The following is a 24358-nucleotide window of genomic DNA, read 5'->3' as shown; positions in this document are numbered from 1 at the left end:
ACTTCTATAGAAACATAGTGTGGCTTAGTATGAGAAGGCTCAGCTGTTGCTGTGGTAAAAAAACAACTCAAAGCCCCCCAATATCGCTTGTTGAAAGGATATCTTCAGCCCTTGTCTAAACTAATAGTATCTGCAGCCTGGATTAGCTTGTCTGTCTGTTTAGGTCGAGACAATTTGAGACAAGATTTCAAAATTTTTTGAAAGAAAAGTTATCAACCGAGCATTTTGAAATGAAGAAAAATGTCACCTGGGTGAGGGGTTTTCAATGGGGTTTTTTTTGGCGACAACAAAGGTCCATGGCAGGGATGAATAAGCTAACCCAGGTTGCAAACTGAAGTTGACCATGAGTGGAGATTACTGGTTTCAGTGTCTATACGAGGATTGCTGACAGTGCAAATTATTTTAAAAAAGTAACAATAAATAAAATAAAAACCAAGAGAATCTGGGGATTAAACAATACATTTTTTAGTGGACAACTTGCTCTACCCCCTAAACCTATGGCACCTTTTGTAGCTAATGTGATTATATTGTGGTGTAAAACATGTTTTGAGTAAATGAAGTGCTGCCTTTTAATAGTGGAAAGCCTTTCACAATGGGATGGATGGAAGACGTACACAGACAGGAAAGTTCATCAACAGAGTCCCGAATGTGTTGTTGGGTTTAGGCAACAAAGGCCATTTAGTTAAGGTTAGAGAAAGATTAAAGTTAAATCAGAACCTTGTGTGTAGAGTGACTTCAAGTGCTTAATATTTCTCCCCAATGATGCTCACAGATGCTCATTATAATAATATAAAATAGAATCATTTGCCATTATGCGGCAACAAAAATGTATTTGCACTTCAGTTGTAGAAACATAATTATTTGGAGATTTAAGTTGATTTAAGATGTTTTAATATATGCGCAAATATAATAAAATACTGCTACATTATCTTCCACCATTATGCCTTTATGCAAAGCTATGCTACTAATCCTTAATTTTTCGGATGACATCATAGGTCCAGGGCACAGATGAATAAACTAACCCAGGTTGCAAGTATCTGTGTATGGAGAAAACAGTGTGTTTTATGGTCGTGATCTTTGCGACATTTGAACAATTACAAGCTAAGCTAACTGGCTGTATATTCATCATGAGCCGACATGAGACTGTGTCATCTTCATCATCAGCTGTGACTTATTTAGCTTTAGATTGTGAGACTCAGGCCAAGATGTGAAAGTGTTGCAATTAACAACAACGACGACAAAAAAAGCTGGACTTTGACCAAGGTTTGGTAAAATCGAAGGTTTCTAACAACAGCCACAAATCTTCCCAAGGTGCCCTCATAGGTGGTCCCTCAATCTCCCTGCCTGCTGCTCCTGTTAGTCTGGGGATTTTGGTCAAAAACAAAAGCAGATGTACAAGGACAACAGGGTATTATGTCGGCAGACAGCCTGAACCTCTGCTCGCTTGAATGAAAATAACACGGGATCACAAGTTAAATATGGTACCTGGATGTACATTTGACAGGTGTGCTCCGGGGAAAGCTCCGTCACACGGAAGAAATATAGGAAGTATAACTGGTCTGGTGAAGATAATAACCAGGTTCCAAATATTCACTGCGATTTACTTGATTATGTGGATTGTACATCTGAAAACTGCAAGCCAGCAGATTTAATAAGGGCTTTTTGTACCTCAGCAAAAGTACATCTTAGACGGCGGCTGCATTTATCCTTTTTAGACTCGGGTCGTAACTCCTGTCTTTCCCATCACTGCTGTGCATCTGTCACCCACCCGCAGGGACATCAAGGTTGTTCCTCTCGATTCGCATAGCCGAACGCCTCCCACCAACCCCAACCTCACATCTGTACTTGCCCGCACATGTGCAAAGGCGCAGCACACTGCACAACCCCAAAGTCCCTGCGGTGCCCTAAATAGGCTAATTTCTCTGCTGATGTGGGATTTGGGAGTGTTTGAGTTTATTGAAGGAGCTGACACAGATCAAGATGTTTTTGCAGTTTGTGGATTAAGACTTACCTCTGGTTGGATCAAGGAAAAATCTGTCAGACTGTCGTTGTGAACTTCCTCTTCTCTATTATTTACTGCATATGCTTTAATAAATGAATACAGCACATTTTGTAAAGTATAAAGTCAACGTGTGCTGTTATCATTTCTGATTACTACAGTTACTTTTGTCAATGCAATCTATCGTTTCTCCTGAAATACTATTAAGAGTGCAGGCACACGGGGACAACATTGTATTGGACCAAAGCCCGAGATTCCTGAAGCTGGAAACTGAAGAGCTCTTTAGTAATCTCCTATAATCCTTTTTGTTCACCCAGGAGATTGTCCTCTTTTAGAAGTTTCCAGCCAGACAAAAAGCTGGATAGTGTGATGGTATCAACTCTAATAGACTGGGGAGGTTGAGGAAAAGGCCAACCACCTCACTGTGTCAAATGGGCCCAGGTTCAAGGAAGTCGGCTCTTTCTCAATTATTTTCTAAATTAACTGACGAGCTCCATTGAGATTTAGCCAAGTCTATCTGAGGTGTTACAGCACAAGATTGGTCAGGAAAGGGAGTTTTCGGGTGCTATCTTCACGTCAAAGTGCTGACATACTTTTCAGGTGCTTGCACTGATGCCCCCGTGGCCTCTTCTGTATTGGTAAAGAATGTTATTTGTGGAGTGGCTACAGCGGAGCGATGGGGCCACATATTCCCAAGTCATCACTAATCTGTCTTCCTTATGAGCATTTACTTTGTTCCTGAATGGTCAGACACAGCAGGGCTTCTCTTTTGTTTGGTGGATGGCAGATGCTTGACAACCGATTCTCCTTACTGCTGTGGAAAATGCTGGAACTCCCAAAAGCAAAAAAAAAAAAAAAAAAACCTCCACTTCCTCTACTGAGCGTGTGCTCATTGTTTCTAACCCACAACTGTGAAATATTGCTCGGGAGCGATGCACCTCCATGAGTTAAAGGGTAATAAGAGACTTGAAAGGTCAGATCGTCTGTCTTACTGTTGTTTTAATGGGAAGTGTGGCCACTTGCCAAGGTCTGTGTGTCTCAAGGACCCCATGTTAAGTAATGCTAAGACTCTAGTTAATGACAAAAGACTTGCAATAGAGTTTGCAGAGCGTGCATCATTAGCAAAAAGTGGCTGCAAGCACTTTGATTAGTTTTGAAACAGAGGACGGCAGCAGCTCTGGTGTGAGACCTTTTGAAAAGAACAGTGTGTTTTGATCATTGAAAACGGTTTTGTTGAAAATGATGAGTTTACGGGCATCGTCTGTGGAAGCATTAAGGACAAACATTGTGTGGGTTTTTTTTCCAGCTAGCCGGGTTAAAAAAAAAAAAAAAAAAAAAAACACCAAGGTTTTCTGATTGTTTGTGGGGAATTTTTAAGGTTTGAAAATGTGAAGCTGCCAGCTGATGATCGAATGCACAATTTAGAGCTTTAATTTGTCTGTTCATGGGCACATGTTCCCATATTTACAGATCTGAAATGTCAGTATGGTCCCCAGACACTGGTGTTTATTATACACAGTGAAGCTTGTGCGTTCAACTGGTAGTTATAGCATTTCTTACATGGATGCGACGGCAGAGGAGTAATCTGTAATCTGTCCCATCAACTCGGTCAGAGTTCACACACAACCACGATCCGTCACTGTCTGCTTTGAAAGGCATGAATGTACCTGAGGAAATGGGCCTCTGGCCACAGAAGGGGAAAAGGCCTCACACTCTTTTTCCCTTTTGGTTTGTTTTATTCTGCTTGTGGAAATGTATCTTTTTCTTTTGCAGTTGTGTGCATTTGATGTCTTTATTTAATGTCTTTATGAGTCTTTGGAAAGTTTCAGCCCCTTGAATATTTGTATTATTTTATTTGTCTTTTTGCATCATTTTGGGGCTGTTGTACATTTCTTTCTGGTCTTTTGTATCTATTTATTATATTTTTGTTTGTTTTAAGCCATTTTGCGCCTCTTTGGAATAATTCCATAATTCATCCTTATGTATCAAAGTATAATTTGCCAACAACTTACAGGTAAACCTGACGATTATTATTTATAAATGAATAATTAACTCTAATATCAAATAATTAAAAGGTGCAGAAGAAGCTATGTGCAGATGGAGTTGTTACAAAGTATTTTTACCCTGTGTCAAAGAGAGACCTACCTGCCAGTGAAAGGATATAATTATTTGCTTTGATGTCTCTTGGACATAAGCCCTGTAACACATGCCTGTCTAGTTTGCAGCTCCACTTATCAGATGTTTGTTTTAATTTTTTTTGCAAGCAGAACTAATGCACACGAAATAACAACATAGCACCTGTCAGGACCACTGTGACATGGTGGAAAGTACTCACAAAAAGAATGGCTAAACCCAGTTTTACTTTGCCTCTCAACATCCAAGCAGCAGCCTTTCTGTGTAGTCCTGAAGTGGAGGACAGGCTGTGTACTGTGACATTTCACAGTGAAAAACTCTTTCTTAACCAGCCAACTGATTCTGTCCTTTTTTTATTTTTTTTTATGGAAAAAGTCTCGAAGCATCAACCACTAGAGAAATATGAACAGAATGAATCAATAGCTTGGACTTTATTCATACCACAGTGGGCGCAGCAGTAGAAACTCTATTCACAGCTCATTCATAGAGACCTCATCACCTTGTCAAGTTTATATTTTTTAAAGGTTACAGAGTGGTGATTACAAAATCATCTGACATTAGGTCAACACTCCAAAGCTTTTTTTTTTTTTTTTTCCCCAGCGGAACCTCCATTCTCTGTGCAACTTCTGCTTATAGAAGTTTTTTGCTATAGTTTCCTATGACAGCTTTGGTGGAGCACGGTGGTGGAGTGGTTAGCACTGCCGGCTCAGAGCTTGAAGGTCCACGTTTTGAATCCCTTTCTGCGTTGGTTTCCTCCAGGTTGATTGGTGACTTTAAATTGGCCATAGGTGTAAAAGCAAGTGTGTCTGGGTCTGTCTGTGTTGGCCCCTCAGATAGTTTGGCGACCTCTCTCGGGTGGACCCCACTTCTTGCACGGTGACAGCTGTTATTGGCTCCAGTTCCTCTGCGAGCCTAAACAGGATAAGTGGTTACAGATGATGGATGGATGGTTGACAGCTTTGATATTACAATTGTATCCTGATCTATCATCACAGCTTATTTTATGTTTTGCCTTTTTGTTGATTGACTGCTGATGAGTCCCGATTTTCTTGCAGTCTATGGAAGCTCCCTAACAGCTCAGTGTGACAGATGATGTATAACCTTAGATCCCTTTGGATCTTAATACTGTTAGCTGCCTGGCTCCTTGACCCACTTTTAATGATTATTCTGCCTGAGGCAAGTGGATTAGTTTCTGTCTATAGAGTCCTGAAGAAAGCCAGAGGAAATGACCTATTGTATAACAAAGCCAGTGCTGCCTCGTTGGTGAAAGTGGGAAGTCACATAACTGCATTAATTTAATCTAAAATGTGTTTTTGCTAAATTCAGGCAGATAGAGTTTGAACTGGCAGCTGAGCACTAAATGAATAATTTTTTCAAATGATAATTTACTCAGTCAATCATCTGAGTTATTGTTTAACGACGTACTTCAAACACATTTTAGAAAATGCAAATGCACTTTTAATTTCTACTATTTTGTTTAATACAGTTTTATGCAAACTGCAACATAAGACCAGAGATCAGAGATGAGATCAGTTTTGGCACAAATAACAATAGCAATAGCTAATCTTGTTTTTATTTATATTCAAGCTGATGCGGTCTGCAGTTTGCAGTTTGTTTGTGTTTAGCACCTTCATCAGCGCAGTGTACGAGTCAGAAATAATAATTGAAGACACTTTCTCCTTCAGTTCAATGGGGAAGTGTGTTGAAATAATTGACTGGCATTGTCTGGTAATTTCTTTCCTTTTAGCTCTGGTTTTAAAAGTAACTCTTGAGAAAAACATTAGCCTCTTTGGCTTCTGAATACTACACTGTGTTGTGTAGCTTTTCTATTTGTCATTTGGTGGAGGGGATGGAGCATATCATGTTTTTTTGTTGTTGTTGAGAACGGCTGCCCGCTGTGGCTGAAAATGACTGTGGTAAGAGTAAATCAAAGCAACAGTCAATCGCAAAACACTAACAACCCTGCATTTATTGTCCTTGCACCTGCATAATGTTGTATAGTTATGTTTATTTCTGTATTTTTTTATTTTGTGAGACTTATTTAATTTGGGACAGAGATGCAACAATGGCCTTGTACAAGACATGAAGCACTAATAATATTGAGAGTGATCTTTTGCCTGCAAGACAAAACCTACGTATGCACATCAGCTAGGATTATGAAAAGGGCTAATTGCAGTTAATTATATTTAGCCTGCTTCCCAGGGTGGAATGAAAGTAAGCAGTGGGAATGGAGTGACTGTATAAATGTACCACAAAGCAAATTTGGTTCACGGCCTCTTCACAAAGACGAGTAAAAATAGGCAAACGAGGAGCAGAATGTGATTTAATTCATGCAAAACACGTGATTAGCACTTACTTGTGTAAATGTAAACCACTTCAGAAAACTTTGCATTTTCAATAGGCGGCAGTAATGCCTTGATTAATTCTCTAAAGCCATCTTATCAAATGCCGCTTGTTGAGATTTCCACTCGCAACAGGAGGCAACAACAGCAAAGCCCATTTCATGTCGTGATCAGCGCCGTGCCATTTCTTCCCAGGTCTCACCGCTCCAGGTCAGCTGTTATGTATTATTGCAAGGTTCATAAGTTCAGAAGAACATAAGTTCAATGGTTGCCAGAGGGTCTGGGCTCTGGGGAAAAGTGACATTTACAATCAACACTGATGTAACTTATGGAACATATTGAATCAGGCTCCATGTGGTGATGTGGTTTCCGGAGCTAAGATGGCAAATTAACCCTCTAGCACCGATATAGATACACACACAAAACCAATATAGACCAAGTCTGCACACTGACAAATTGCGAAGTGCAAGACATGCACCTATTACATTCAATAAATCACCTACCACCCGGCCACATAGGAAGCTCATACTGTAGTCATATATCACTGAGTTACCATTGTGAAAGTTCATGGCTGCGTTGGCTGTGTTAATGCCTTAGAAAGTTGCATTCTGCCCCGATCCAAGGTTGTGTAGTCATTTTAGTTAGAATGACAGTCAGGGAAAGGCTAACCTTCACATCATGTGATCGCTTCTTCTTTCACGGATACAAGAAGCACTTTTTTTAATTTTTTTTTTTATGGTGGTCTGAGTGTGATCCGGCGTTTTATGTGTGGTCCATAACTGGTAGGAAAATATCATTAGTGACAGTAAAATATATTGACAAGAGTGATTTATAATCATAATTGAAATGGTGGGTTTTGTCAGTTTTGCTTTGCCACTGCTCATTCTCATACTGCTCAAAAGACCTATATTTTATGGTGGCTGTGCACTCAGCTGTCAACAACGCCTAAAGAAGCAAACTGATTGTTTTTTTTTTATACAGATATAAAAAAAAATAATAATCTTTTTGGGCCATGAGAGACTTAAGTATAAGTCTTTGAGTTCATCAAGTGGTTTGCTTTCCCCCAACCATGCAGGAATCATCAGGACTGCCTTAGCCAACATGGACCGGGAAGCCAGAGAACACTACATTGTTGTTATCCAAGCCAAAGACATGGCAGGCCAGGTCGGAGGCCTCTCTGGCTCCACCACCATCAACATCACTCTGACAGACGTCAATGACAACCCGCCCAAGTTTCCCCAAAGTATGTACAGAACATAAGCCAAACGATGAGGAAGCTGTTCAGTCGCATCACCGATGCAGAGCAAACATTTTCCTACCCCGCAGAACAATAAGTAAAATTAACCACCCGATCAGGACGTATCCATTCAATCGGCCATTATCAGCTTTTATCAGCCCATAATTATTGTTCAGTAGGTGACGTTCTACCTACTAGTAGGTTCAGAGAGTTATTATGCGATGTAACATTGAAATCCACTGAGTAGGTTCTTATCATACACATCAATGTGGTAAATGCATATGGGACTGATGCAAGCAGTAGCTGATAAAGAACTGAAGGGTGTGATTATAGTCAAATCAGCTGAATTAAAAATGGTTAGAAAATAAAAATCTAGTTGGAAAATTGGACTAATCTGACAGTACTGCAGACAGTTGTTTGTGTTATAATAAGGAGCATTGCAACGACAGTAGATAAACACAGTGTTAAAGTGTTAGTACTACTAATTTGAATACATTACCTCCTGTTCTACCCTAAAGCCAAGCTGGGGCTGAAAATAAACGATCAGCTTTTCTCAGCCACTGCTGGCCTTGATCAGACGACCTTCAACATAGCTGCCTGAAGAGTTACATTACCTGGAAAGCGTTTGTAAGAGGTGGATTTTCAGTGCCGGAGTGGAATGAGCACAATCAAAGTGTTTTATCGTCATTTACACCGTAGACAATAAGTCCTCATTAATTAGAAAGACGGGCAGATTATCCTCTATAGTTTTTACTTGAATGAAAAGAGAAAGCTTTAATATATCAGTATTTGCAGGGACAAAATGTTTTTAATTATCATTGTTTCACGCATGCATTGATTATTCATGCTTCTGAGCGTCCCTTCATAGCCCTATGTATCCTTCCTCAGTATGATTTATCACATTTCATTATTGTGTAACTCAGTAGTCTAATATTGCAGTTAAATTTTCCATAATTAGCAAAATTAGATGAACATTTATCAAAACCCTCTGTTTTGCAGTGTGAATTTTCTCTATTTTAATGATAAATTTAGGCAATGATGAAGTCGGGATTTTTGGGCATTTGAAAGTGCCTCATCAGGCACATTTGCCCTTCCATTTGGAGTTTTTCATTTTGTGCTGCAGTGATAAACTATTTCAAACCTCATCAACATTTTCTGAAGAATCATCTTGCTTTAGAGTTTGATCTGCTCCACTGCAGCGGCATCAACCTCCATTTAGCATTCGGCGTCCACCGAAGCACTGCAGAGCATTTTTAATGACATACTGACAGAAACAAATGGTGACAGAATCGAAATGCTTAGCAAGGCCCTTTTAGGAGAACCATTCTTTTTTTCTTTTTGCTGTCTCTAAATGGATATGCCTCAATGTTCATCTACAGAAAATTACCAGCTGTACGTCCCTGAATCAGCTCAAGTAGGGAAGCCGGTCGGCAAAATCAAAGCCAACGACGAGGACCTTGGCGTCAACGCGGACATCAAGTACAGCATTATTAACTCGGAGGGGGCCAACATGTTCTCCATTTCCACAGACAGGGACACGAGAGAGGGAATCATCAGCCTCAAAAAGGTGGTTGCACACTCTTTTAGCAAAAACTTGATCTTTGAACAAACAATCACACGTGTCAGTCACCGTTTGAATTCAGTAAACATTTTGAAGGTGGTGTCCTCATGTTGTTGCTAACACTTACTTTTGCACATCAGTGCGGCAAAGAAGGCATCAGAAGTGCAGCAATGTTGCAGTAATATCACAGGATTATACAGATATGACTCTGCATAATTGTATTTATTGGCACGTTGAAGATGAATTGTAACAGTAGCGTGACAGACAATGTTACACAGCCACCGAGGCTTGACATGCCTGTCAAAGTGAAATTTAGAAAGTTTACTATAATTTCTAAACATCTGTCAACATGTGTGTTTAAATGTGAAACTTCACTAAAATGCAACAGCACCAAACACAGCAAACAGTTTATAGGTTATTACTCCTGGTCCAACGGCAAGAACTCCAGCTTGGCATCTTGGGTTGGATCCATTTATTTCAACACGTTCTCATCCCACAGCAAGATATTGATGCTCCTAAGGTGTCAAATTGTGCCACAAAAAGTGACAGCAGCACACAAGTGCTTCCTTAATACAGTAACCCAGTGTCCCACATTGTTTAATAATCATCAATAAAGCGAACAACATCTCGGACTAGAGTCGAACCTCGGTCTCCCGTGGAAAAGTCTATCTTCTTGTCTGTCTTCTTGTACCATCCACGAGCCCTATCCAACTCCCCACGAGACTCTTTTCTCTTCTTATATTACGTCAGCGATTTTGGTGTCAAATATTGAAGCACCTGGGTTTCTAATTGACTACACCGAAAGCTCAGTGTCAATCACCGGCACAAACGGGCACCTTCAGTGTCAGCATGTAACGCAGAAGCTCTTGACAAAGCGACGCCTTTAACGCCCCTTGAATGACAACAGGCTGTTTATTTCTTTTTGGCCAGTGTGTAGGAGCCAGATATCGTCTGCTCTTTGGCTCGATTACGCTCTCTTTTTCTTATCCTCGCTTCACATCCCTGCTTGCTGCATTGCAAATCTATGGTTGTATGACATGAACACCGAGCTACACGGTGGCGTAAAGTGACCGTGTACTTCTGGCACGATGTCCCCAGGACGGGACTCTAAAAAGACATATCTTTAACTCTGTTACAAACTGGGGCTTTCAAAGGCAGCAATGCTACAATTAAGATAAAGGGAAGAAAATGAATGAAAGCAAGCGCGTATGTTCTAAACGATACAAAATACCGGATTTGTTAAGGTTAATGAGGGAGGAGATGCTTTGAAAATACAGCTGTCTGACAGTTACAGTGTTTGTAGTTGTGTTGGATTTAAATCATTTAGTTTACAATGAGAAATTGGATTTCTTTGACAACTAATTCATTCTTTAGTTAGTTCTGATTTCGTCAAGTCAATATTGGTCTATTTGAGAAACGTAATCAAATGTAGTTGTCCATACTTAAAATTTGCACTGTAAACCGTTGTGTGATCAAACTGATATCAGTTGAGTTTGTGGCCTGCCAGTAAAACCTGCAGCAAATAGCATTCTTGCATAATCCAAACGAAGTGTGTTATTACTAATCGTGTGTTCCTATGGTGTCTTCTCCTAACAGCCCCTGAACTATGAGAGAAAGAAGACCTACACTCTCCATATTGAGGGGGTGAATACACATGTGGATCCACGTTTTTCCTATCTTGGTTCTTTCAAAGACACTGCCACCCTTAAAATCACAGTTGGGGATGTGGATGAAGCCCCTGTCTTTTCTATGGATTATTACATCATGGACGTATATGAGAATGCACCAGGTGGCACAGAGGTGGGCGCTGTAACGGCTCAAGATCCTGACAGCAGGAACAGTCCTGTTAGGTAAGAGGCTAACTCCTGCATGTGCTTTGTGGTGCGTGTACAATCTGCAAAAATGGCTACAAATGTTCAGAGGTTCTGTCTTATTGATTGCATATTGCTGAAGATCAACTTGGATTTTGTTTAGAACTATGACTAAAAACTATGAGGCTTATTTTGAGGCTCAGCGCTCTTTCAGCTGAGACTGGCAGCCAATATAACTCTGTCAGTTTGTCTGCTAATTAGTTGCCAAAAACTAAAATGTGTTTTTTTTTTTTTCCTATTAACATAGCTGCCAGATGGATTCAACGTTTCAAAAAAACAAAAACAAAAAAAAAAAGCCTGGTTGTCTTATCTGGTTTGATTAGCTGTAAAGCACACGGTTTGACAAATGAGATTCATTTTGGCAAACTAGTTCAGGAGCATTCGCAGAGAAAATGCAAAAGAAACAAACAAATAAAACTGGAGGTTATTTGCCTTTGCCCACCAAATCTGCATGTCATACCTCTGCATCTGAAACTTTATATGCACATATAAAATAATGCATTTGAAGCACATGCAGCAGTCTTTGCTTTGCATTTGACAATTGAAAAATGAATTGTCTGTGATACTACATATGCCCCTGCAGATTTTCTCCCCCCCAAAAAAACAAACAAAAATTCAAATATGCATACACAGATTTTTGGCATCTTCAGATAAATTGTTGTTTTTGTCTGCAAGCTTGTGAAGTTTCCTGAGGCAATACAACTGCTCAGCACATTTGTATGCACTCGAAACACATGCTTCTGTGCTGTTGGAAAAAAAAAAAGATTGATATTAGCCTTAGGCTGTGGACTAATCTTAGGTTTGGCTCTGCACAGGTACCTCGTTTGATGACATTACACTCACGCAGCTCTGCATCTGCTTGTATTAATTTGAATTCGCTCTGTAGCCTCGGTGTAAATGATGGAGTAGCCGTAAACATGGAACTCCTCATGCAATGAAGTATTGCTAAAATATCAATAATCAATCTTTTGCTATGAAGTGTTTCAGGAATCTAGTTTAAAGTCCTGCCATCAGCTGCAGAGCTGAGGGACAGTAAGCAGAGAATATACATATTGTGCCATGAGTACTACTGTCTCTACTGTGATTTATGATGGATGATGCACAGTTTCAAATGGGAAGAAGACACGGGTCAAAAGTGCTTCTTTGATTTGTGTCAGAATCTTAAGACTTTGTGAAAGAATTGTAGTAAACAAGAAGTTCATTTACATATGAAGAGAGATTCCCTGATGTGCTGGTGGGACACCTCCTCCTCGTCCATTCCTACAGTACAGAGAAAAAGGCAGCGGGACTTCCACTTGAAGGGAAAAAATAAATAAAAAAATAAATAAAAAAGCTAAACCACGTTGCCACTGCCCCCTGCGTTGGCATCAGAATGCAGCAGAGATCAGTGCTTGGCGCTGTTTGATCATCAGGAGTCTTCTCGTGCATGCAATGAAACAAACATGGCGCTGAGGGGACATTTCAAAGGCTGGTGGGAAGCTGACGTCTAAATAGCTCCTTTACGTTATCACAGTCATCAGGAACCACTGTGAAACGTCACCAGCCTTGTTAATATTGAGTTCTGTGTAGAATCAAATCATCCCTGTCCTCAGTTTGTTGTAGACAGTAGTTAGCTTTGAATAATTGAAATGTCAGGGAAAGGCCATCAAACAAGATTAAGCCGCAGTTTTGACATGCTTCAGCAAATTTGTCCAAATATAAATGAAAGCATTGCAATCTAGTGCAAAAAGCAGTGATTAAATAGGCTTTGAACATAACACCGATGGGCCCCCGAAGATATCATGGACCTGTGTGACTTTGGATATCAGACAGTTCACAAAGCAACTTTGTCAGCGATTTTTCTTGCTCTGTATGTCAGGTTATCGAGACGGCATTGGCCCGCTTTGTCTCTGCTTTATTCAAAATTCATTTACACTGGGTCGCTCCCTGCTGGAATCATTACTGATCTGATTGGCTGTTGTTCGGCTGTAGATGAACTGCGTCATGAGATGTTTGCATAAAGTTCGGCTTTTCTTTACTTTTCTGCTATTGTGAAACTGGGCTCGTACACGGCAACATACAATAGTTTAAAAAAAAGAAAACAACCGTTGCGGGCTTAGATTTTTCCATCCATATGTTTGAACGCCCGTTACATGAAGACATGTACGGCCCGCACTCACTCAACGACTCTACATCTGATTATAATTTGATTTTGACAACTGGTATGACCTTGCTAGCACTGACATCAACAGATAAATTGTTAAATGTTTGCTGTAGAAAGATTCTAGTCTTTAGTCTTACATCTTTGCGATTTGTAAGGTGTAAAATTTTACAACCATCACAACAATCGTCTTCTTTGTTGCACCATTTTAGAAAATTACATCTGAAGATTTAATGCTTCAATATGTCTCTCAAGGCTCCACATTAAATATTAAATATGCACGTTTTTCAGTTGTGTCGTTAATATGTGTACAAATGTGAATGTATTTGTTGTACTATTCTCACACCCACCTCCCGACACAAGGTTGGCTCAACTAGTCAGTTCGCTTGGTGCGCGATGTGTTGTTTAGACTCGGAATGTGTGAGATCTGTGGTTAATCAGACTTATGTGTATCTTTACAGAAGCACAACTCCGTCCTTTAACTAATGAGAGAGGAGCCAAACATTTCCAAAAAACAAAAGTAGAGGTCAGGACAACAAGCTGAGTCTCAAAATTACTTCTCAGAAATTGCTGCTTAGAATTACAATGCGGTATTTCTAACCGGCCTCAGGTCAACTTTTAAATGTTGACACACTGGTGTTAAAGATCTAACATTATTATTTTGTTTTTCTATTGTGTAGTGACCATTGCCACCTCTCTGGGCTGCTGACAGTACAAGAGACTTTTAATCTTAGTGCACCATATCCAGTTTTTGGGTTCATCCACAACTGCTGTATTTAGGTTTTACTCAATTTGCTGCATCGGCCAGAATGCAGACAATACTGTTTTTGTGTTTGCTTGTAGTTTGAATCAGGGGACCTGATACAAAAACCTGCATATTTTCTTCTCATATAAATCATTATATGCTGTACCATGTTGTACTTATGGAGAGGTTTTCCAGTTTATATATCAAAATGCAGACACTTTGTCATCAGTAGCAGCAATTAACAGTATTGGGGTTTTCCACATACAAGTTGTAAAATAACATGTTTTTCTGTGTTAATGCTTTGCACTTAGCACTTTCCTTTACATCCGAAAAGCCTCCGTGCTCTGTCGAGGCGGAGCATTTAATAAACCATGACAACATTTCTACTGGGGATGCTGTTTACACTTCCAAGCTCCAATCCAAGATAAAATATGTTCATTATTTCAAATGAATGCAGTCATGGCATTAATATCCCTATACCATTTCCATTTCTCGTGTCAATTGAAAATTCGCGGCTTGGGCCATACGTATTACTCAGGAGAATGAATGCTGGATTAAAGGTGTAAGTAGGTCATTAAGAGATAAATTAGAGAATATACAGTCAATGCTTATTTCGTGCTTGAACTCATGAGAGGAGCAGCTGAGCCCATTTCTGCTTGATATTCCACAGACTGCTTTGCTTCCAGTGTGATAACGGCGTTGCTAGAAAGCCATTACAACAGTGTAAACATTGCCAGCGGACCATCGCCTTTTGTCATTATTAAATATTGAAGATAATTGCTTCTGACTTAAAAATGTGCATTTTTGGAACAAACTGTCAGGACCTAAAGTGCTTTTAAAGCAGCAGTAGGGATTATTCCGTTCATGTGCTTTAAAAGAGGGACCCGACATTGGAAATCATAAGAACATAAGGAAGCATAAAAACATAATCTTTAGCTTGTTCTGGCAAATAAAAAGAAAAAATTGCGATTTTGGTAGAATTGGTAAACTGCCATAACTTTCTGAGACATAAAACTAAGAACTGTTTGACTCAAAGGGGCAGGCCAAAGATTTGAACAACTGCATGTGATAAATGTAGGTTGCTGTCTTTTGTAGCGTGACCCACAGGTAATTAAAGTGAGAATACCTGTCTCTGTTTAAATTATGTTTTGCTTTTAATCTCTGCTGTGATATTGCATTCTGATGGAATTTTGATGCTTAATTTACAATAATGTCTCCTTAAGTCTTCTTTACATCTGTACATATTCCGCCCCGGTTGTTCCCATCTAAAAGCAGAATTATGTTTCTGCGTGTTGCATGTAGCAAAGTGTGTGGGTTAAACTTGGAGACATTTGCGTATGTGTTCCACGTCCACCAGGGGGCAATGTTGCATTCAGTAAATCACAATTACAATTAGTCATTTAGCAGACGCTTCTATCCAAAGCGTAGTCGTAGACACTAGGGACCACATTGGGGGTTCAGTGTCTTGCCCAGGGACAACTTCTGGTCAGGAGGACCCTGGGGTTTATGGATGACTGCTTTACCAATTGAGCTACAGTCACCCCCCGGAAAAAAGCTCAGCTTTTTCTCAAATCCAAAGCACCTCTCATTGCCCCATTCACACACCCGTGGCGGTGGCTACCATGGGAGGTGCTCACCGGACCCAGCGGGAGCAACTAAGGGTTCAGTGTCTTGCCCAAGAACACTTTGAAACATGGCAAGGTGGGGCCATGGGTCAAACCACTGACCCTGTGGTCCGTGGACGACTGCCGTCCCCAACTGAGACGTTTGCATGTTCTTATAGAGAAACTGACCTTGACATATTACACAAAAGAGCTGCTCACTGGCTCTATGCTCAGAGGCACTTTGACAGACACAAGACACTCGATGAAAACTAGTGTAAGTTGGTAGGAATCAAACGTATCACTTGTTTATATCATGGATGTATTAAGACAGCTTGATATGGTGCAGCTACTCTGGTTTGCTGCCAGTTTGTCCCAGGGGCCAAAATAATCCCCTGAATTCAGACATGAACGGTTGACAGGAATCTGCATTAAATTGGTAAAATCTCGGTGCTAGGAAAAGAGAAACCAGTCTGCATGTGTAGTGATCTGTGGTAATTTGCAGGTTAAAATACTTGTAGATGTCTTTGTTAAAAGTGGGCTAAATGTAGCAGTGAAGTCACAACTCGTTATCATTTTAAAAGCATTGCAATTACTATGTGAAGCAGGTTTTAAGCACAAGTTGAAATGGAGAAAATTGAATGCACTCAAAACAGTGGTATGAGATAACACACATATAAACCTAAACCTCATCGTTCTTCTACATTTGATCCACTTTTATTCTGAAAGTATAAAGATCTTTTCAACTGTAAATGTGGGCCCTACTATCTAATCCATCCATCGTCACTCACTCTCTCACCTCATCTATAATTTATCCATTGCTGTGCTTTTTGAAACATCCATCTGCAGTGGATACTTAAGATATTTGCCCTTCTTAATAGGTATTTCTTGGACAGTGAGGAGCACGGAGAAAGGTACTTCAGAATCGACGAGAGCAGTGGCGTTATACGGACAACGCAGCCTCTGGACAGAGAAGACATGCCTTGGCACAACATCACTGTTATGGCCTCGGAGGTTGGTAGGTACCCAGGTTGCCTTCCATAGTGTTTACGCCGAGTAAATGAGACGCACCTGCCATGTCTGTTTGCTCATATGTGAGTGTCCGTGAGGGTAGAAGATTAAGAAGACGTAGCAGAGCTTTAGCTCTAAATTCCTGCTTCTACCCCCTCCCCCAAATAAAAAGCAATGTACAAAGAGATTCTGATCTCATTTTAATCTTGCGGAGTTCGAGTGACTCTGTAAACTGGAACATGTCCGGGTTCTGCAGCCGTCCCCATATGAGACAGCAATATTAATGCAGCTGTAGATGTGCAAATTCATCAGGTTTAGAGACACTTTATCCTATAATATCTGCATTCAAATGTTGGATTTCAAATAGAAAACACCTAAATAGCTATGGGATATTCTCCACATGTTTAGCAACTTTAAGGACTGTGATAAATGTGTAAAGTGTAGTTGCCTTAAAGAGACATTATGAATCATTAATGGGATTGAATTGAACAACAGCCTGAAAGTAGAAAAACAACACACAAAATTAGCTGGTTTAGTTCTACCTACAGTTTTATTCCACCTTCCTTCAAGATCAGGAGACACCCTGAGAGGATCATACAGTAAACGAGCGGCCAGCTACACATTGATAGTAAATAAAACTGGAGTCAAAATCAATAATAATTGAAAGTTCCGTCCATAAAAAGCAACGACTGTATGAATTGTACTTTGTTTGTTTAATAGCATTATTAACAGTAATATTACAAACAGTATTTAAAAATATGTAAGCAATACTGAAATTAACAATTATATTCTGTGGGAAAAAAAAAACAAGAATAGAGAAGGTAATTTGCATATTGATTAGAATGTATTCAGGTTAGAGTGTATTTTCCTTATAATTACCTACAAAATCAAATTAGTCCCAATTGTTTCAATGTCCTTTTCTTCATTGAAAATTAATTAAATCAATGCCCCGCTAACTTCAAGAATTGCTATCAGGGAACTTGGGTAATTTGTAATCACAATTAGGCAAATCTCCTGCCAACTGACAGAGCTGCTGCATGCTAATGTTGTTTTTTTTTTTTTTATCTCTTCACCTCTCCTTAGTATTCAAGGATACAGTTACACATGCCAAGATACTGTCAAAAAGCAGAATACTGCATTTTTACTCATTTCGTTTACCACTTTGAATGTGCCAGGCAGCACAGTGTCATAGATACCAAGCCCCGAGACTTTACCCTGCCCTCTGATGGTCTGAATTAGAGGACAAATACATGATCCGTGTACTTTGTACTACAGATAAGTACTTCAGCCTAAGTGACCACAGAGGTGAGGTTCCTCTAACACAGGCCAGTGTCACAGTGTCTTTCTTACTTGCTCCAATCAAAATTACTATAACAAGCCACATGCACAGACGACTGTAGAGGTCAATAGTTTTAAGAGGAGGACAGTCCTACTTGTAAATGTCAAGCTTTCTTTAGATACAAAAAAAATGTCCAAAATAAATCTGGTAACTTTAATTTAATAGTCCTGCACACCTGCCTGATTTTTTAAAAATTTCTATTCAAAAAATAGACGTTGCTGAGTCAGCATGCTATTTTTTCAGCACTGTCCTGCAATAGACTTGCACCTGGAAGCTGCCCATTAACCCTGACCTGTCCTGTGTTTGTGCCCCAACTGACTTGCACAAGGACACCTCAATAATATTTGTGGATCCAGGCAAATTCCTGTGAATCCTGTACCCCCCCCCAAAAAAAGTTTTAGCTCATCGAAGACACCCACATATTAAACGTCTCTGCCTGATCACTTTCACAATAAGTCTTACCAAACGTATTAGTGGTGCTTTGGTTTGGTATTTTGTTGCTTTAGACAGGCCACGCTTAAAGCAAAACATAATGAATATGAAATCTTAATTAAACACAGCTAATTTGAATGGAAATGTTATTTTCGCCCGTTTTGCTTTATCAAAAAAACGAAAGATAACAACATCAGATGAAAAAGGCATATGCTTTACATGGTTCATAATTTGCTCATGCAGTACAAAGGGTAAATAATGCATCAAAAGCACACACACACACACACACAGACACACACCAACTGAGATGAGACAGTGCTTCACAGAGATGATCAGATGTGCTTTAATACACAAAATTGCCTTCTGCAACACTACATCCCTCAGTGCCTTTATAGTGGCACAGCCTACGACAAAACCCATAAACAGTCTAACAAGAAGAGAACAGTGTGTCCCAGTTTCAAATTACACTGTTGATGCTCCACTTTGTTATTAAGGTTTGCGTTTGACTTTAATCTCTCTCACTTTTCTCCTCTCTGATACAGACAATCCCAGCCTCCTTAGTCACGTTCCTGTTACCGTCCAGATCCTGGATGTGAACGACAATCCGCCAGAAATAGCTACAGAGGAAGAGGTCATTGTGTGTGAGAGCTCAAGGCCGGGACAGGTGAGCATCGACCGTGGGATTTGCCTACAAAAAGCTTTAACGCCTACGTATCTCTGCCTCTGTTTCTATTCTCTCCTGGTCTTTATATACATGTTCAAATCTTCCAGCAGCATAAAACACACTCAAAAGAAAAGCAGAATGCATGTAGTCATTCCCTAACTGCATGCATTCTGCACTGAAGTAAAGTTTGCCTCTGCAGTTCAGGTTGCACAGGGAGAGCTGAGCAGTAAGAGACAGTAAAGGCAATGCAGAGAGCTGCTTAATCATCCCTCATGGAAAATGAGTATCTCAGCAGCAAAGCATGACAGCTCTAAATCGAAGCTCATTCCAATTTGCTCTCAGTGGTTTTTGATTCATTCAAATTAAGAAGGTTTTTGAGATATAGAGCAATCAGCAGCATGGAAATGGCTGAAAGGCTGGCTCGGCAAAGGCTGATGCAGTAAAAACCGGGGAGACACAACTAAATAATTTTTTAATAGTTTAAAGCTAGTGGAAGTTTGAATTAAAGTTTGCATTAAATTTGAATTATGGTTGCATTGTAGCACCAGAGTTGGCCCAGGGGATTAAGTGGGAGGCATCATAATGTGCTGAATGAGACTTTTGAATTCAAATGTCAACATGTGGACGATAATAGAGCTGCTCATTAATGTGTTCTGGTTGCATTTCAGTGTTTATACCATGAAAATGGAAAAGCCTCTAATTAGTTGTCAGGTGTCCATCAAAACTGGATATGATATACATACTGTCGCTCAAATTAACAGCAAATGTTCTGTTCTATATCAGTTCTCAGAACATATTAAACCACACGGCCTGTCCATTAAATGAACCAGAAACTTTAAAACTGCATCATTTCACCAGCAATCTATGGTAAAATTGTAATATATCTGATATCACGCTAAGATGCCGTGTGTATCAGAAGTAACACACCGTTATCCCGTCTATGAAACATAGATGCTGGAAACTGAAATTCAGTGTTAAAAGTAAAAACTGTTAACATGGTGTTAAACAAATTTTAACCTGGTACTACTTGCGGTTGTGAAACGATTGAGGGAATTCATTATTTTGACTGAGCTCAAGCTTGGCATGTTTCCTTCTCTATTGCCAGGATTCAGAAATGGGAGTTCAAGATTTGGAGATTTTGTGGAGAGCACCATGTGCTGAAAGGTGTCTGCCAGAGTTTTTGCGTCTTGTTTGTGGATCCGATGAGTGTTGTATTACGAAAACACCCAGATGTGATAACGGTGGGAGGAGCAGTCTTGTCAGCTTATCAACTTCAGCACTTAAATTAAGGATTGAAACAATCAATCCTTATTTAAGCCGAAGCTGTGCATTGAAGTATGTTATACAGTATTTTATGACACAGATAATCAGACCTCCTCCAAATACAATTTATTGGGCTCTGGAGCTTCTATGCTGATGGTGACGGAATATTTAAAGGCAGAATAAATCAACAATCTGCATTTGGCAGAGGCTGCATTCAGGGACAGTACAAAATATGGGCCATCTGTGTTTCTAAAACGCTAACTAACTAACTAACTAACCTAACATGCATGTCTTCGGACTGTGGGTTAGAGTTAGCCTCTGCATGCAACATGCAAACTCCACACACAAATGCCGCAGCCAGCCGAGATTCAAACCGGGGACCTTCTAGCTATGGTTTGACAGCGCCTGCCACTCCACCAAGCTGCTGATGATAATGATGATGCATAATGCATAATGCATAATGATGACAATGAAAACCAAATAGCTACCCGTTGACCAAATACCCAATTAGTCAAGCTCATTAGTTGGCTCATGGGTCGGGGGGAAAGAGAAAAAAACTGCAAATTGTTTGGGCAACAGCAGATACAAATAAGCTCTAGACTTAAAATAAAATCATGGACAACCTTGAACCCTCTTCAGCAAGCAGCCAACATGTGCTGTTTTCTCCCGCAATTTCTCAGCTAACAGCCACTGGCATTGCTTCCTGTGATTTTTCCAACATCCTATTATCTTGACTTAAGAGTAATCAAGTGGCACTTTGTTGGTCTTTCACAGTGATGGAAAATTGTGACTTTACATTAATGCTAGAAGAAATAAAGAGCTGCCCTACTCAGGCAAACGCTCCAAATGGTACCACCCTGTCATCTACTATAAACACATACTGTAGGTTAACTGGGGGGCACACAAAGCACATCCTAAAACTGCCCGGTTACAGACAAAAGCTTATGCAAGGATACCAGAAGCACAACAACACCCCAGTGATGGAGATAAGAGTTCCCCATGGTGACAAGGGCCATCAGGTCATTTTTCTCTGAAAGCTGGCCCTCTCCCCGCTCACACTGTGTCTTTTACCAATTAAGGCTAACAAGCTGACAAAAGTGACACTGAGGTTGCCCTTAGAGCACCCGTGTCATTGCAACGTGCCAGGCGCCCCCCCCCTCCGCCCACTCTCTGCACAAGCCAAATTCTCTGAAATTCTAGTGTCCCAACCAGTTATTCTCCTTTAGGCTGCATGCACAGGTGGAGGAGGAAATGTAACGAGAGGAACACAGGCACTGTCTAATTATGATCAACAAATCATAAGACAAGCATCGGAATCTAAAACATGTCCTTGTCCTGCATGCAATTAAAGTGAAAGTGCAGCTAATTAAATGTTGCAGGTGTCGTCTTTGGAAAGCAATTCACCTCCCGTCTTCTGACCAACAGGTGATCCAGACTATCACAGCAGTGGATAAGGATGACTTCGCCAATGGACAGCGGTTTTTCTTTGCTTTGCCGAGCCAGCTACCAGTCAATCCCAACTTTACCCTGAAGGACAATGAAGGTAATTAAAGTGATCAATATGTTTGTTTGCATTTCTTATTAGTTTAGCATGTTTCCTCCAGGGCGAGGCTTCATACTTATTGCTCACATTCAAAGATCCAATAAGCCATACGGATTTCCTCATACCTTGGAGGAGCAGTGAGAATACACACTCTGTCAGCTGGGTATCGGAGACATTGAGAGATTCAAATGGCACTGGAATCTACTCTGACTCATGACTTCATGAAATATAAGAGGCATAGGGGTTTGGCATGTTTGCACATTTTGTTGTCAAATGGATTAGCCATTCTGGCACTCTCTCCTTTTCCCCTCCTGCGTGCGTTATTTCGTGTCGGCGCAGGGCCAGCAGTGGGTGTTACCATGGCAACCGTCTCAGTCTCAGGTGAATACCTAGCCTTAGGTTGGTCTGCAATCACAGTGCTTTTAAAAGCTCTCAGCCAGAAGATCTCGGTTTCCCGCCGAGCAGAGGAGTTCACAGCACTCCAGATGAATCTCTTAGGCACAGAGAGGCAGGAAAACAGGGGAAGGGAGCACGAGAGAGATAAAATAAAATCAATGTGATAATAGGATAGAAGATTGTTTAGCCCTTAGTCCAGTTCCTACTACAAGACTTCCTTTACCTACTTCAACTGCATTCAGGTGCAGAGGCAAATTTTCCTGTATTAATATAAGTGGCACTCATCCCTCACCTCCTACCCACCTTCACTCCTAAAGGGAGAGGATGACTCGAATAAAGCATGCATCCACAAAGATCCCCTAAAGGACATGAATTATCATTTTATTGAAAGCGCAAATTCGGTATAAATACTTAAATTATATATTTGTTTACTGCAGCTTTACATATATTAACCCAGTAGTGCAACTCTGAAGCATCTAGGAAGGGAGACGACGGATATTTACTTTACTTTTCAATGCCTGATCATTAATTGTCTTGATTGACCGGATCACTGACTGTCTGTTGCAGCAGCCTTAATTGCTGAGGAAAAATCAACACCACCACAAAGAAAGATTCAGAGCTTGGTATGAAACCCGGAGCCAGAGGGACACAACTCTTATGCCAAATAACTGAGGGTGGATATTTTACCACTTTGCAGGTGTGAATGTGTTGTACATGTAGTGGAAAACACTTCTTATCTTAACCAAGAAATACGTGATGCACACTTCCACTACTTATCGCAAAACATCTCTTGCTGATTTGCCATATGATGTGCTAGGGAATCACAGTATGGACTTGATGAAAAGTTAATAAAAGCTAATACTTGAAAACCCACTTGTTAAGCAGCAACAAGCTGGCAATAGTGATGCCTTTGTTTGCAGAAAACAGAAGGGAACAACACGTACACAGTAAAATATCTGCCACAGAATGTGAGGATCAGCAGTCACATACCGGGGTTATTAAATGTAACCTAAGTGTATCGAGAGGTGAGAGGTCAGCTAAGTTCTGCTAAGGTGATGGTTTGGACCAATTACAGAGTCTGTGTTCCTGGCATATTCGTGGTCAGGTTGTCCAGTTCAATTTGATCTCAAAGGAAGGACCAGTGTTAGAGCAAATTATAGTCCACACTAGGAACGTGCCTTTGGAAAGGTCTGCCTGGATCAGGGAGATAAGAGCAACCTCCTGGAGACAGGACTTGGTTTAGCAAATTAAACATGTAAAACACTTACTTATTATTCCAAATGCTGGCAATTTTGTCATAGTTCCAACTCTTGCAAAGTCATTCTTTCAAAAGTTGTTATATTTTCTACAGCAGAGCCTTCTGCAGCAAAATATTCCCAAAGCATTCAGGAAGAAGCCTTTCTTTTCTAAAGGATTGATATCAGTTTTTTGATTCATGCTGTTTGAGTAATGGTTTTCAATTTGGGTTAAAGTACCTGCTGCAAACTACGCCACAGGCTCCTGCTTTATTTAAACTCCGCTCACTTTATTTTTATACCTGTTCAACTGCTCGTTAATATCTAATCAGTCAATCAACAGGCAGCAGCTCAATGCATTTAGACATGTAGACGTGGTCAAGAATCAAAATGAGGAAGAAATGGGATTTAAGTGACTTTGAACATGTCACGGGCTGGTCTGAGTATTACAGATAGTGCTGATCTCCTGGGATTTTCACAGCCATCTCCAGGTTTTCAGTGAAAACTGTCCGTAAAATGTCCAGTGAGTGGCAGTTCTCTGGGTGAAAATGGCTGGTTGATTCCAGAGGTGAGAGGAGAATGGTACGAGCTGACTACTCATAACCGCTCATTACAACAACATCACACAAGATGTCAAACCTTAAAGTAGATGATCCACGTCAGCAGAAAACCCCACTGGCTTAAATTCACAAGGGCTCACCAAAATCGAACAGAAGATTGGAAGAACTTGGTCTGGTTTTATGAAATCCAGCTTTGTGCTGCAACCTTCAGATGGCAGGGTCAGTATTTGGAGTAAACAACATGAAAGCATGGACCCATCCTGCCTTGCATCAACAGTTCAGTCTG

At 40.4% G+C, this 24358-nt stretch overlaps 1 protein-coding gene across 3 annotated transcripts in view; it reads left to right on the top strand.

Annotated features, from left to right (window-relative positions):
- LOC137104927 (cadherin-18) overlaps positions 1-24358 on the top strand; it is a 146669-nt gene that overhangs the window by 107393 nt on the left and 14918 nt on the right. For all 3 annotated transcript variants that reach the window (XM_067486812.1, XM_067486813.1, XM_067486811.1), the window contains 6 exons: positions 7550-7717; positions 9091-9278; positions 10869-11122; positions 16511-16647; positions 18954-19075; positions 21764-21881. In XM_067486812.1, the coding sequence (XP_067342913.1) occupies positions 7550-7717; positions 9091-9278; positions 10869-11122; positions 16511-16647; positions 18954-19075; positions 21764-21881 (987 nt within the window). The remainder of the gene's footprint in view (positions 1-7549; positions 7718-9090; positions 9279-10868; positions 11123-16510; positions 16648-18953; positions 19076-21763; positions 21882-24358) is intronic.

This window comes from Channa argus, chromosome 19 (genome assembly GCF_033026475.1).
Source record: "Channa argus isolate prfri chromosome 19, Channa argus male v1.0, whole genome shotgun sequence".
In the NCBI taxonomy this organism is placed as follows: domain Eukaryota; kingdom Metazoa; phylum Chordata; class Actinopteri; order Anabantiformes; family Channidae; genus Channa; species Channa argus.
The sequence above is the reverse complement of the archived record's forward strand: the minus strand, read 5'-3'. Positions and strand labels throughout refer to the sequence as shown.